The sequence below is a fragment of the Tetrao urogallus genome (assembly GCF_951394365.1).
Source record: "Tetrao urogallus genome assembly, chromosome: 7".
NCBI classification, from domain to species: Eukaryota; Metazoa; Chordata; class Aves; order Galliformes; family Phasianidae; genus Tetrao; species Tetrao urogallus.
Window position 1 is genome coordinate 49,721,661 of NC_136820.1, and position 15,025 is coordinate 49,736,685.

The window sequence follows — 15,025 nt, forward strand, 5'->3', positions numbered from 1 at the left end:
TTTGCTGGAGGGCTCTAAATAATACTGCTTGGGGGAGTACTGAACAGTTTCCTGCTGAAGTGTAGGATGTGCAGGTGCTTCACATCGAGAAAATAACAAGCAGTGCTTACTGAAGTTACAAATTACAGCTTGTTCTTTACTAGCTTTGTGCCAGTAAAATTGCTGGGCTCCACTGGTTGTTAGTGATTCATATTCCGGAAGATTTGATACGTGCTTAATCAAAAGGCACAAAGACGTTGTCAGAGTTCAGGAGCTGAGTTCAAAGGCCTGCCACGTAAAGTCCAGTGCAGATACTTTGGGCAGCTAATCGTACGCAAACAGAGAGGGGCCAGAGGAGGAAGTTAAGTCAGACTGGAATGACAGGATCACAGATTGACTCGGTTCTGGGTACACCTTGATCAGGATGGTACGTTATGAAGGTGTTTTCTTCACGGGGAGAGTGGTGAGGCTCTGGAATGGGCTGCCCAGAGATGTGATAGAATCCCCATCCCTGGAGGGATTGAGGGGAGGTGTGGACGTGGCAGTGAGTGATGGACGTGGTGCAGTGACAGGACTTGGTGGGTTGGATTGGTGGTTGGACCTGGTGATTCTGAAAGCCTCTTCAAACGTAGGTGATCAGAGGACTGGGAGCAGCTCTCCTCTGAGGAAAGGTTGAGGGAACTGGGCTTGTTGAGCTTGGAGAAGAGAAGGCTGGGGGGAGACCTCATAGTGGCCTTCCAATACTTGAAGGGAGCAGATAAACAGGAGGGGGAATGACTGTTTGTGAGGGTGGATGGTGATAGGACAAGGGGAATGGTTTAAAGTGAGACAGGGGAAGTTGAGGTTGGATGTTAGGAGGAAGTTTTTCAGCCAGAGGGTGGTGAGGCACTGGCACAGGTTGCCCAAGGAGGCTGTGGATGCCCCATCCCTGCAGGCATTCAAGGCCAGGCTGGATGTGGCTCTGGGCAGCCTGGGCTGCTGGTTGGCGACCTGCACACAGCAGGGGGTTGGAGCTGGATGAGCACTGTGGTTGTTCTGGCTCTGCTTTTTCAGCTATGCCTCCGTTGCAAGTAAACCCCTGAATCACTGAAAATCCTGTGTGTTCTGTTTATTAGTAAGCCTCCCAGAAATCTCTAGAAGTGATACCTGAGAGTGGCACACAACTTTGGTGTGGAGCAGGGTATTAGCTGAGCAAACATGCCTTCAGGCTGTGGAATGGCTGCCCAGGGAGGTGGTGGAGTCGCCGTCCCTGGCAGTGTTCAAAGGTGTGTGGACGACGTGCTGCGTGATGTGGTTTGGTGCTTGTGGTGGCAATGGTGATGAGATGGTTGGACTGGGTGATCTTACAGGTCGTTTCCAACCTTGTGACTCTATGATTCTATGAATGGGAGGTGTGGAATCAGAGGAGGCATCTCCAGCCATTTTGCTCTCAGATGTTTTAAGGTTCGAGCCTCCGTATCTGTGCTGGGGTTGGTAGATATAGAATCACTGCATGTACTTCATTTCCTTAGGCAGCAAAGCTAAAACATTTGCAGGCAAGTAGATTAAAAATAATAATAATAATAATCCAACCTGCTGGAAGAATACAGTGATGATAGTAAGTTACAGCAGCTGCTCTGTCCTCTGGGGGAGCCTTGGCTTCTTTCTCTGCAGCAGTCTGGCATTTATTTTGGAGGAGTGCCTGATGGAGAACTGATAGATCTCACAGCAGATCATGGAATCCCTGATTGCCAGCTTCCTGAGCACCTTGCACCCTGCTGCATGAGGCCTTGTGCACCCTGGGGAGCTGTGCAGTTAACTACAGGTGATGTTATCTGTAGTGGTGGACATATAGGTATATTTTTAAGCTTAAACTCTGGCTGCTGATGGTACGGTGAGTTGAAAGATACCTGTTTAATAAATGTGTTGTCTTTCTGTTTTGTTGGTCATCTCCTGGCTGTATCTGAAAGATAAATGAGAATGTTCAGTGCAGTCCCCACATGGTGTTTGCCAGATGGGACATTGCTGAGCTGTACATTGCCAACCATTAATCAATGGCTTCAAGCTCAGGAGGGGCAGATTTAGATTGGATGTAAGGAAAAAGTCTTTTACAGTGAGAGTGCTGAGGCACTGGCACAGGTTGCCCAGAGATGGGTTGATCCCTCATCCCTGGAGACTTTCAAGGCAAGGTTGGACCAGCCCTTGGGCAACCTGGTCTATTTGTGGTGTCCCTGTGCATTGCAGGGGGGTTGGAAGGGACCTTTAAAGGCCATTCAGTCCAACTCTATGGATTCTGTGATTGTAGAAATTGTAAAGCAGCTCTGGTCTGTGTGACCGTACTTAAAAGTGACTGTTAACATTAATACTTCCAAGTTGGCAATTTCCTTTTGTGTTCTGTGCTAAAGCTGAAGCAGTTTTCTGCAGTGCTCCATCCATGCTACTGCCACACGCTGGATGTGAGGATGTGAGGTCTCGAGTCGACGTGCAATCATTCTGATTACTGTTGAAATTCATTCCGCTGCACACTGAAGTGAAGTTGGCAAGCTTAGTTTGATTTTACAACTAAGATGAGTGGTGGAAAAGAGAGCTCAGCTCTTAGGAGATGATAGGAGCACTGCAGGCAAGGGGTTATGAATGGCTGTAGGGAACATGCTTTGCTCTCTTACCTCCTGAGACAGCAAAACCACTGGAGAGGTGCCTTGTAAAGACACTTGGAGCATTGGAAAGGATTTTTTGATACAGGCTGCTTAAAGCTGTCATTCCCCCTAACAAAAATTTGACTTTGCAGTGATATTTCTGTTTTGTTTTGTTTTTTTTTTTCCATCTAATGCTTTATTTATTTAGTTTGCCTGAAGCAGAGCGAAGGCCTTTCTTTATTTCTCATGTTGTTTGTGGTAATCTCTTGATGTCTGCAGATTTAGAGGTGCTTTGCAGCAAGCTGGGGTAACTTGAAATCAGTGGTTGTGGTATCGAAAGTACTTTGCTTGTCGTTTCATGGTAGGGGGTGTCTCTGAATGCATCTAGGATGTGTTGGTGAAGAAAATGAGCTTTGTTTTCCTTAAGGCAAACTGCTTTCGAGGATGTGTTCACCCACTGCACAGCAGGTTTTGCATATATGAGGGCTGATTAGTGGGTTATCTTAAATTCTGCCTGTGATTGTCTTTCAGAGGCGATGGGAGCTGCCCTGTTGGTCTTCCAGCATCTTGTGCTGAGTGCTCATGGCGTGTGTAAAGGACAGATCTCCTGTGTGATCTGAATGTACCAGGTAATTTCCAGTAATAGCTTACGGTGGGAGATCGTGACCTGAAAAAGAAGCCAAGAGAGGGCAACGTTTGTTCCATATTTAGCTGTAATTGCTTCTCTAAAAAGAGGCTGTAGCCATTTTTACAAATGTGTTGCACTGGAAAGTCAGGCCTTGCTGCAGCACTAACACGACTAATGAAGCTGCAGTGTCCTTAGGAGTGAGCTGGTTTGTGTGAATACAAAGAACTCAGCATTTCTGATGCTTTAGGTGAAGTAGGAGGGAGAACATGAACATTTTCACTATTTAATCCCCACCTCTCCTGTTTGAGAGGCAACAGATGGCCGCAGCTCTGACCTTTGGGAATACTTTGATTGCCTTTCAGCAGCAGAGCTGTTGAAAGAGGATTTGTTGGGAGCAATGGTAAATAGCTCTTTGAGATGTGTCTGTAAAGATCTGAGGAGGCATCCGCTGCTGTATCTTTAACCTAAATCATGATTTGTTTTCAGGTTGTCCTCATGAGTGCTCCAGTGGAGAATGTCCATGATCTTCTTTGCCTGTGTGGTGCGGGTGAGAGACGGTCTTCCCCTCTCAGCCTCCACGGACTTTCATTTCAACCAGGACTTTTTGGAATGCAGAAAGAAATTGAAGGCATTATCCTCAGTTCTGGCACGCTATCCAAGTCGAGGCACAGCGAAAGGACGTGAGCTGAGCATCCAGTGAGTCCCTACCTCAGCTGCCTTGTTTTGTGACTTCAGTTTAAGATGGTTGTGCTGGAGATTAGTTGAACTTTAAGGATGAGGTGTGTTCTCTGAAACCCTATGGTGTGTGTCTGGGTTGTAACCTCCTGGCTGTATTTGGAAACTGAATTTCACAGTGCCAGAGCCGTGCAGCTCCTACTCAGTTTTGTAAGCATATGTTAAGAGTTGCTTAGTTTGGTTGTCATTTTTTGTAGCAAACCCATTCTGCTTGATGGGTGATACTTGTCACTATTGGCAACTGCAGTGGATTGGACTTCTGAGTCTTGGTGCCTAGGAATTAACTAGCTTTGTCTGAAACTGAGCCCAAACCCCATTCTTTGCAGACAGTCAGATCTTCCTGATGCCTTTTCAGTAGATGATCTGCTACGATGTGATCTGCTTGACCTGGAAATCCATGGGTTCCTCCAGTTCTTATCCTGACTTGCACAGATCTGCCTACAATGGCCTGGAGCTGTATGGAGAAATGAGAAATCTCAGCCTGCTTCTGTCAGAGAAGGATCTGCTAGTCTTTATTTCAAGAAATCAAGGTTCTATTCAGAGAAATTTTGTTTCCTATTCAGTTTAGTTTTAAAAATGAGTTTTAGTTTGTGATTGCAGGAAAACTTACAGTGATCCTCAGCTAGAACTGTGTCTCTTTCAGAGGGAGTTACTGGGGAAACCAGATACATGAGCTTGAGCCGAGTGAATTAGGAAATCAGAGATTCTTTTTAATTCCTTTTCCTTCAGGTTGTGTTGATGCTCTTCAGTAGTAATGTGTTCTGCTGATATACAAGACTGTGATGAAACAGGAGGGGAAATGACTGTGTATATGGGTGGATAGTGATAGGACAAGGGGGAATGGTTTTAAAGTGAGACAGGGGAGGTTTAAGTTGGATATGAGGAGGAAGTTTTTCCCCCAGAGGGTGGTGAGGCACTGGCACAGGTTGCCCAAGGAGGCTGTGGATGCCCCATCCCTGCAGGCATTCAAGGCCAGGCTGGATGTGGCTCTGGGCAGCCTGGGCTGCTGGTTGGTGACCTGCACACAGCAGGGGGTTGGAACTGGATGAGCATATTGTGCTTCTTTGCAACCCAGGCCATTCTATGATTATTTTGGGGATTGTGGAAGTTTAGCTGGCTGCCCTGAGTGCTGACACCTGAACAAGGTACCCTGACTCCCACGTTTTATAAAGTCTAGATGGGAGTAATTAATTACATGTCCTTAATTACACAGCTGTGCCTTGCTCACATGAAATGCCAGTTCAGTGTCCTAGTAGGTTCAGGGGCATCTGTAAGTGGAAACTTGGATACATAAACTTCTATTCACAATATCACAGAATGCCTTGGGAAGGGGCCTCAAGGATCATGAAACTCCAACCCCCTGCTGCATGCAGGGCCACCAACCTCCCCATTTCACAGCAGCCCAGGCTGCCCAGGGCCCCATCCAACCTGGCCTCCAACACCTCCAGGGATGGACGGGGCATCACAGCCTCTCTGGGCAGCTGTTCCAGCACCTCACTGCTCTCACAGCACACAACTTCCCCTGACATCCAACCTCAGTCTTCCTCAGTTTCAAGCCATTTCCCCTTGTCCTGCAGTTATCAACCCTTTCCAAGAGTTGATTTCCCTCCTGTTTGTATTCTGGTCAATTCTGGATGAGGATTTTTATTTTTCTTACAGGAGATCATCTTGCTTTGTTATAGATCACTTAGCATTAATAGCATTCTTGGTTTTATGCAAGTGAACCGAATACCTCTTAATATGAAGTCACTGCATTCAGGGGGCAAGAGGAATCCACCTGCTTGCCCCTGGTGAGCAAGCTTCCTTGTTTCTGTTTGTGGAAAGCTACTGTGCTTTCTTTCTAAATCTTCTTCCCCATGGTGTTTTCTGGACTGTCCCAGCACTGTCCAAACCAATGCATCCCTCACACTCTGCTCCCTCACTCACTGCAGTCTGTACATTTTGTTTTGATAGAAAGCACAGCTGACTTCTCACGTTCTGAATGACCCTTCTGCCTTTCTATGTTGATAATCCTTTTTATTTTAATATTTCAGTTTCCTGTCTTCTGGGGAGATTGCCTGCATGGCCATCTGTTCCAGCAGTTATTCGACCATCATGGCATTTTGCTTCCTGGAAGAGCTTCAATGGGAATTTGCTGCTTCCTATGACACAACAAGCATCAGTTTAGCTTCCAGACCGTATGCTTTTCTTGAATTTGGTTTGTAGCTTTGTTCTCTACTAAGAATTTATTGTCTGATACTTTAATAATGTTAAATAATGTCTCCTGGCCAAAGCTTGGTCATAAGAATGAGTCTGTGTGTGTGTGTGTGTGCCTTGGCATGCATGTGTAGGAGGAGGGGGAGACTTTATAAGTGTGCTGAACTATTAGATGATTGTTCTTCCCTGGTAATAGATGAGCAGAATGTGGTGCTGCTTAATAAGTAAGCACAGAAGAACAAGAAATCCACATCTCACACACTTCATAATGTAGTCACAAGGAATCTGATGGGTGAAGACAGATGGGTACAAGGAAAGAGGAAGACAAAATAGATTGTTAGGGACACATTCACTTCTGGCATGACTTAGATTCATGTAGTGCTTTGTAATGGGCTTGTGCAGCCTGGAGAAGAGAAGCTGTGGGGTGACCTCATGGCAGCCTGCAGTACCTGAAGAGCCTACAAACAGGAGGGGAATCAACTCTTGGAAAAGGGAGATGACAGCAGGACAAGGGGAAATGGGTTGAAGTTGAGGGAGGGCAGATGGAGGTTGGATGTCAGGGGGAAGTTGTGTGCTGTGAGAGCGGTGAGGGGCTGGAACAGCTGCCCAGAGAGGCTGTGATGCCCCGTCCATGCCTGGAGGTGTTGGAGGCCAGGTTGGATGGGGCCCTGGGCAGCCTGGGCTGCTGTGAAATGGGGAGGTTGGTGGCCCTGCATTGGTGTGGGGTTGGAGCTTCGTGATCCTTGAGGTCCCTTCCAACCCAGGTCATTCTGTGATTCTATTATAATCATGCCTAGTGTTTCTTTTTTACCCTGATATAAATGGTTTTCTTGCTAAGTAACAGATGTTCTACTGAACCTCATGCCTTTTTAAAACACATTCCTTTGCAGCAATAAACTATTCTGGGAGAGGATACAGCAGTGCAGTGGGTTCACACAGTTCTACCTGGATTTCCGTGGTATCACTGTGCTTAGAAAAATTGAGAAATCCGTAATGAGAGCACATTATACAGCCATCATATGTTTTGTCTGTGTTGCCTCTTTAAGTTGTGATGTCCAGTTGCTTCATTCAGGACTTGTAGGAGTACAGAATGAAAAACAAATCCTCAAAGGACAGAATGTCATGATTTGATGATAACTCTTTGTGAGGCTGGGTAGTGATAGGACAAGGGGGAATGGTTGTAAGCTGAGACAGGGAGGTTTAAGTTGGATATGAGGGGGAAGTTTTTCCCCCAGACGGTGGTGAGGCACTGGCACAGGTTGCCCAAGGAGGCTGTGGATGCCCCATCCCTGCAGGCATTCAAGGCCAGGCTGGATGTGGCTCTGGGCAGCCTGGGCTGCTGGTTGGTGACCTGCACACAGCAGGGGGTTGGAACTGGATGAGCACTGTGCTCCTTTGCAACCCAGGCCACGATGAAGAACTGACTCCAGTTGCGCAGAGCTAAATCCACGCGTGTTTTTATGTTTCAGATGATGCCATTCAGAAAGTAAAACACCGCTTTAATTACATGAGTGGCTCTGCAACGAAGGTCAGCTGGGAGAAGGTGGAGGAGGAGCTGAGGTTGCAGCCCCCTGTTCAGCTGAAGCTGGAGGATGCAGAGCTGATGAATGGGATGGCTAATGGTGGGCACACAGGAGTGCATGTGGAGGTTGGTAAGTTACTGCTGTGCACAGGTGACAGTAGACTTGCTGAACCTCACCCTGCAAGTGGCAGCAAAGCGTGCATGAAAGCATGCAGCAGCAGTTGCTCATTTGCACTGGGAAATAGATATAATGTGTATGAAACGTGGGAGAAAAGCCTGCTTTTGTATCATGGGGAAGAGCTCATGGCCTTTGGGGCAGGTATGTGCTCGGGGTAGTGCTTTTATTTTTTTCCCAGCCTTCAATAAACTTTTCCTTGTGGGCGAGTGCTTATAATTGAGTCGGGCATTTTGTGTGTTCAAGCATCCTGCTTTTAAAGCAGTTAATTGCTGAATTGTATTTGGTTAAAGAAGCTCCTCTCTTCCATTGGTCAGTGCAAATTCAGTTAGAAGATAGTAATTACCATCTCATTAGGTGACTTCAGCCCCAAGGAAGCCCAAGCTCTGGGCAGCCTGGTCTGGCGGTTGGTGACCCTGCACATAGCAGGGGGGTTAAAACTAGATGAGCACTGTGGTCCTTTTCAACCTAGGCCACTCTGTGATTCTATGAAGGAGAAGATTTAGGAGAATGTGTTTGAGCTGAGGGTGAAATGCTCATTCTCAGACTGTCCATCTTGTTCTCCAATGCTTTTACTCTTTAAAATCTAGTGCATCTGACTGAAGTTGTGAAAGGTGAGCTGCACGTCTACATGAAGCAGGGAATTTTCTGTAAAAGATGCTGACATTTTTCCTGCTTTTGAAAGTGCTGCCCTCTGTCTCGTGATTATGAAGTTAGCGTCGTCTTGTTTGTGGTTCAGTTCTGTGATCAAAGTCCTGCTTATTTCCTCTGCAAAATAAAATGATCCTAATCCCATTAGTGTTATGGTTGAATACAGCTAGGGTACCATGAGCTTTTATTTCCTCTTTTTTGTTGTTATTCTTGGCTTATAAAATGCTAATAACATTAAATTACAATTGCCCAGTCTTCATGTTTCCGATGGATGAACTGGAATCTGATTTGATGCAGGCATTTGTCATGGATCTGTGACCAGGAGGAATTAAAAACAAATTAAAACATTTGCTTTAGGAGTCAGACTTGTGGGTGTGCCTCCAAACCGTGCTTGGAGGTGAAATAAATTCATGATGTGGCAGGGCTTAGAAATTATTTGCACCACTGTGAACAGCGTCAGTGCCAGTAAACACATGCTGGCTGATCTGTGTCCACAGAGCAGAAATTTGTTCTCAGTTCCTCCATATTAATTGTTTTCTTTTGTTTTCCATCTGCCCTGTCTTGCTGGCTTTTTCTCTGTGGCCTAACCCGAATGCTCAAATTGTTCTATCCTTATTTTAAGGCTCGTGTTGGTGATCATCTGTTTCCATCAGCTGCAGTCAGCTTTCCTGGTTTATTTCTTTCTCTCCTCTCAGTGCTGAATCCCACTTAGCAGCTCTAAGTTTAGCTGTGTGCATGGTGTCTATTTCCTTATTAGTGTTATTTATATTCAGGTTCTGCTAGACAAGGGACTTATTGAGCCTACACCAAAGTGTCCTGGTTGTAAAGGAGAGCAGTATTAAACATTCTATACTGAAGATGAATCCCAGACTGATGAGAACATTGGCTGTAGCTCCTGCCTGCCTTTCAGCTGTACGATCACATCCTCTGGCTTTTCTTCATCTTAGCCTGAAAGGAGTCTGAAGAGTCAGGGCAGTTTTGTCTTTGTCACTGTATAGACAGAATACAAAGGGCGTTTTTTTTTTGTCATTTTCCCTTTGTTTTGTTCATTCCTTTGTTAATTAAACCCAGCCTGCTTCCTTCTGGAAAGATTTAACCTTGTATCGTTGGTCAACAAATATCTGCAGGGCCTCAGCTTTTGTTGCAGCAGTCTAACCTGTGTCTCTGTGTAAGTGTAACTCATCCCACTTTGCAGACAGGGGGTGTGGCTATAAAAGCAATGTGAAATGTAAGTTTTTTGGTGAAAACATGATAAAATCTGCATCCTGAATTGTAGGAACCTTGCCCTGGCAGAACCCATTTCACTCATTTTGTGCAGTTTACGTTTGTGGATTAAACCTCAGAAGGGCTTAAAGCCCCACAGCAATTTAAAGATCAGTTTGCACAGACTGGCATCTCTAATCTGTGATGGCACTTCTTTCTATCCTGCTGAGCAAAAATGTAACTTGTGTATCGTGTTGCATCTTCTTGTCTGCAGCCTGTAGAAGCAATACGTTGCACTGCTCTTCTCTGAGGTCTGAGAACTCTTGACATGTGTATCTGCAAGATCCTGTACAAAGAATGGCACTTGTGCTTGATGGAAGATGCAATCTGCCTCTAAAGCAAATCTTAGCAGCTCAGGGAAGAGATACAGTAGTCTTTTATCTGGAGATTTCCACGAGATAAATTCATAGCTGCAACATTATCTAATGTGTGGAAAGTGAGAGGAAACAGTGCTGCAGTCAGTGTAAGAACAAAACATGCTGGTACAGCTTCTGTTTTGCTTGGACTTCACATTTCACTGCATAGCAAAACAGCAAAATTGCCTTTAAATGATTGGATTTCTTGCATCATTTATTTAGATGAAAATGTGTGTGACTGTAATACACAGTAATACTAAATAATGTGACATATTGCAAGCCAGATTAATACATTTTCTTCTGTAGCAGTTTTGGGGATAAAATTATGGAGGTATGAATGTGTGTCGCACAAATTAATTTTGTAGGCATTTATAAGAGATCATTTGTATCCTTGTGTTAATTTGGCACTGAGATTTTTACAATCCATCAATCAAAATCTCCCTTAAAGGAGAAGACAGAAGTGTTTTCTGTAAGCCTTGCAGCAGGGCAGTGCTTCAGCAGTTGAAGTATTTCATCTGCCACTGAAGCAGAGCCGGAATCGATCTCTGCTTTGTGATGTAGTTTATCTACAGTAGTCAGGAGCTGCCTGCTTCTGGATAGAAGGCAGAAGATCCTGAGACAGGGGAGGCTTCTTGAAGGCTCCTTCATTCTGTCCTTTATCTCGTGGATGTTGGTGCAGGAGAGCGTCTGGATTTGATACTTGAGGTGCAGATTGCCCTTGTTATGCTTAAAGTGTTGTTGTGGTGATGCAGAGACAGAACATAGCAAGACGTGGGTGTAAGCTAATGTTGGACTGGCAAGGATAGCTAGGTTGGGAAATAGGTGAGTTTTTGGTCTAACACAGCCCTTAATTAGAAGTGCCACGTTCCACAGTTAAGTGCAAATCAATAGTAATTGCTTTGACCTAAATTAGGTATGAAGCAATTAGGTCATCCTGAATAAATAGTATTGGGTGCATGGGTGTTAGAGAACATAATAGTAGAGGAGGAGGTGAGAAGGGAGAGAGAGCTAGATGGCTGCTTCTGGAATGTAGGCCAGTTGGGAGAGAGGGAAAGAAAGGAAATGCAGTGCAGTGTAAAATAAGCAGCAGAAGCCAAAATCTGCTGCATCCAGTCTGGTTCCTAACCCCTTTTTGGCTGTGTTCTGTCAGCCTGCCCTGTGGACTGGCACTGCCAGGAGCAGAGGCAGTATTGTCTGGAGAACTGCCACAGGAACTGTTGTAGCAGCAGAGCATCTGAGTCCTGGGCTTCAGCAGTTGCATGTTACTTTCAGGCAGGTGCTCGATTAGGGCACCAAATTCCATATTGCATCCAGGTCTGGGCCCCCAGTGCAAGAAAGACAGGGAGCTGTTGGAGAGGGTCCAGGGGAGGCCACGAAGATGATCAGAGTGCTGGAGCACCTCCCCTGTGAGGAGAGGCTGAGGGAGCTGGGCTTGCCTAGCTTGGAGAAGAGAAGGCTGTGGGGTGACCTCATGGCAGCCTGCAGTACCTAAAGGGAGCCTACAGACAGGAGGGGAGTCAGCTCTTGGAAAGGGGAGATGGCAGCAGGACAAGGGGAAATGGTTTGGAGCTGAGGGAGGGCAGCTGGAGGTTGGATGTCAGGGGGAAGTTTTGTGCTGTGAGAGCGGTGAGGGGCTGGAACAGCTGCCCAGAGAGGCTGTGATGCCCCGTCCATGCCTGGAGGTGTTGGAGGCCAGGTTGGATGGGGCCCTGGGCAGCCTGGGCTGCTGTGAAATGGGGAGGTTGGTGGCCCTGCATTGGTGGGGGGTTGGAGCTTTGTGATCCTTGAGGTCCCTTCCATACAAGGCATTGTATGATTCCATAGAGAAACTGGATCCATCAGGATACTGGACTGAAGCATCGTGCTGTCAGTGGGAAGAAGAATGTGAATGCTGGTTGGGGAGGGGATGAAATGCTCTCCTGCTATTATAGACATCAGAAATCTCTCTAACTTAACTACTGTCCAGAGAAGAGCAGTCAGTATGTTAATGTGCTGTAATAAACAGTTCAAAAATACATATATGTAGCACAAAAGAAATCAGTGCCAAATGGCTCAGGAGCAAATTCTGTTGCTCAATTCGTTCTAGAAGAATTCCAGAGCTGACACTGATTTCTAGGTGTCCAAAACTGAGCAGGGCAGTGCGACAGAGAAGTTGTTCCTGTTCATTATTGGTCTTCTCTGGAGCAAGCATGGAAGGTTTTAAACATCCATGAAAGCTCATTTGAGCTGCTTTCTGTTAACAGATTCAAAGCAGTGCTGCTGACTTTCACTGTCTCTCATTTCATTCTCTTTTGATGTGCTCTTTTTTTATTTTTTTTTTTAGCTCCTGCCTACAGAATGGAGCGTGTGACCCCCCTGGGCATTCTGTCACTTGTTCTGAACATCATGTGTGCAGCTCTGAATCTCATCCGAGGAGTTCACCTAGCAGAGCATTCCTTTCAGGTAAAACTGACTTGAAAGCTGTCGATGAGATGAAGAAGGAGAGTTACTGGGGTAACCAGGTTAAGGGCGGCTGTTCTGCTTTGTAGCAGAACATACATCTCTCCATAGGAAGTGTTTTGTTTCTCCTCTCCTGCTGGAACTCAAGTATGTTGTTGTCTGTCCAGCATGCTGTGCTTTATTCCTTTCTGCTGAGACTGAAATTTGGAGGAGTATTTTAGTCTTTCAGAACTGGGTTTGTGATGATTGTTTTCCTTCTTTGTTTTGTTCTAGATACTTCTTTGCAATTTTTATTACACAAATGTGAAACTGCAAACAGCTTTAAAAAAAGACCAAAAGAAGTGTCCTGAAGGTAGAGATGCAGAGTTTAACTTAGCAGGTGTTATCACATAAGCCTCAGCTTTTAGTGCCTTGTTCAACCCTATTGATCTTGTTGCTGTTTGGTACTGCTGCAGTCAATCAAGTTAAACTAGGCTGAGAGCTGCTTCATGAACGATAATATTCTAAAATATGAAGTAGTGCTTGCTAACAACTGTAGCTGATGTGATTCCTTGTTTGTTGCTTCTTTATCCAAACAGGAGGACTATGAAGGAATTGGAAATGTGGTAGCATTTTTTCTACCTTTTCTAGCCTGTGTTTTTCAGGTATGTTAAACAAGCTGCTTTCTCATTTTTGACATTACAGTTTACAATGCAAAATGGTTTCCAGCTAAGCAGAGGCACAGCTTGGTTTCTAGCATCTCATCTAGTTGATTCCACAAAGGTATTCCAGTGAAGTGGCACAGCTACAATTAAGAGTGCCTTATGTATGAGCCTTGGAAATTGCAGTTGCAAGCTTTTGCAGTGTTTCTGTGCTGTAACTGAGCTGAGTGTGACAAGTGCACACCCAAAGGTGGCTTGTTTCCCAAAGGGATTTCATGATGCCTTTCTGACAGTGGCAGACAGGGCTGAAAGACTTTTGTAACCTAACCGCCTCGAAAGGCCAAGCACACTGAAAATGTCATTTACACTAAAAGTTATTTTTAATTGCTATTTGTTGGATCATAATAGATAGGCAGTTGAGTGTCTTTCAGCCTTCTTACACCTCTGTTTATGGCAGAGCTTCAAAATGGAGGTAATATTCTGGATCTGAAAGTAGATGCAGATCAGTCTTTACAAAGGGATGCTCTGTCCTCCATTTCTCCTGTTAAATCTGAAGCTAAAGAAGCTTAAAAATAAACAAGTTCACTCTCTCCCTGTCTGCAGAGGTCATCTTCACAAAATACTCGTGCATAAATGGAGCTGAAATGTGAAGTGCTTTCTACTTCATGATCTTTACTTGTGTCCTTGGCACAGTTGGAAGCTGTGACCACAAGTGTGAAAGCCTGATCTGTTGCTGTCTGAGTTTAAAGTCACTAATTTGTCTGCCAGCAGTGGGTGAGATTTTTAGTTTTCTCCTGTAAGGCTTGTTGCTCTTTGTCCATAATTAGCAAGTGGGTTCTACCTGATTTTTGAATTAAAAAAGGAAAAAAAAAAAGCCCTGAACGCTTTTTGAGCCGCACGTTGACAGAAATGATGGTCTTGCTACCAAGTCAGCTTAGAGGATGAAGCCCTTCACTTATCCCAAGAGCAAATACAGCAGCAACAGATCAAGTTTTGCTCATTTCCTGCTTCTAAGCCTTTGGCTTCCAAAAATCCTCGGTGGGTTTTGCAAGCTGGCTCTAACTTCAGACTCCTTTAGTTCCAAGTTGAGGTAGGTAGGAGGGATTGTGCTGACAGGCTCAGCCAGAGCTGTGGGCTGGGGCTGCTGCCCTGCTTTTGTGGGAGGAACTTCCAGCATGGGAGCTGAAAGGAAGCCCTGAGCTGCTTAGTGATCAGTGCAATAGTGGGTGCCTCCAGCTATGCCTCTTGTCTCTATGTACGTCCTTGAATGCTAACACTCTTCCTGTGTTTCTGTTGCAGTGTTATTTGTACCTGTTCTACAGCTCCATGAGGAAGGTGAAGACATTTGTACTCTTCTGCTCTGTTTGTTCATGCAATATTTACTTGTATGGATTACGGAATCTCTGGCAAATAGCCTTTCACATAGGAGTGGCATCTCTTTCCTCCTACCAGATACTGACAAGGCAACTTATGGAGAAACAGCCTGACTGTGGAGTATGAAAAAGACTTTGGGTTCGCAACGCTCTTTTTAAAATTATTTTTTTTTTTGGAATTAAAATGGCCAAAAATAGTTTGAAGTATTTTTAAATACTTGTGACAATGGTTACTGCAAGGAGGATGTTCCAAAGCAACGTGGAATTATGACAGGATACTCCTGTAGTTCATTCACACAGTGAAGAATTCAGCTGTGTTCCACATAATGTGTGCTAATGGTGCATGGTAGATTTTGTCAGGTGTCATCAATGGGTCGAGGTTCTCCTTACCATAAACAGGCTCTTACTCCTTGACTACCACCATCCAGACAGCATTTTGCCATCTGTCTTGC

The 15,025-nt window shown here is 45.2% G+C and overlaps 1 protein-coding gene across 1 annotated transcript; it reads left to right on the forward strand.

The window, feature by feature from the left end:
• Positions 1–3,736: 3,736 nt before the first annotated feature.
• On the forward strand, positions 3,737–14,700 carry SEC22C (SEC22 homolog C, vesicle trafficking protein; the record flags this gene model as incomplete). The annotated part of the gene is made up of 6 exons (XM_079538571.1): positions 3,737–3,918; positions 5,991–6,154; positions 7,623–7,805; positions 12,444–12,562; positions 13,138–13,203; positions 14,500–14,700. The coding sequence occupies 6 exons, from the start codon at positions 3,737–3,739 to the stop codon at positions 14,698–14,700; spliced, it is 915 nt and encodes a 304-aa protein (XP_079394697.1).
• Between the last annotated feature and the right edge of the window lie 325 nt (positions 14,701–15,025).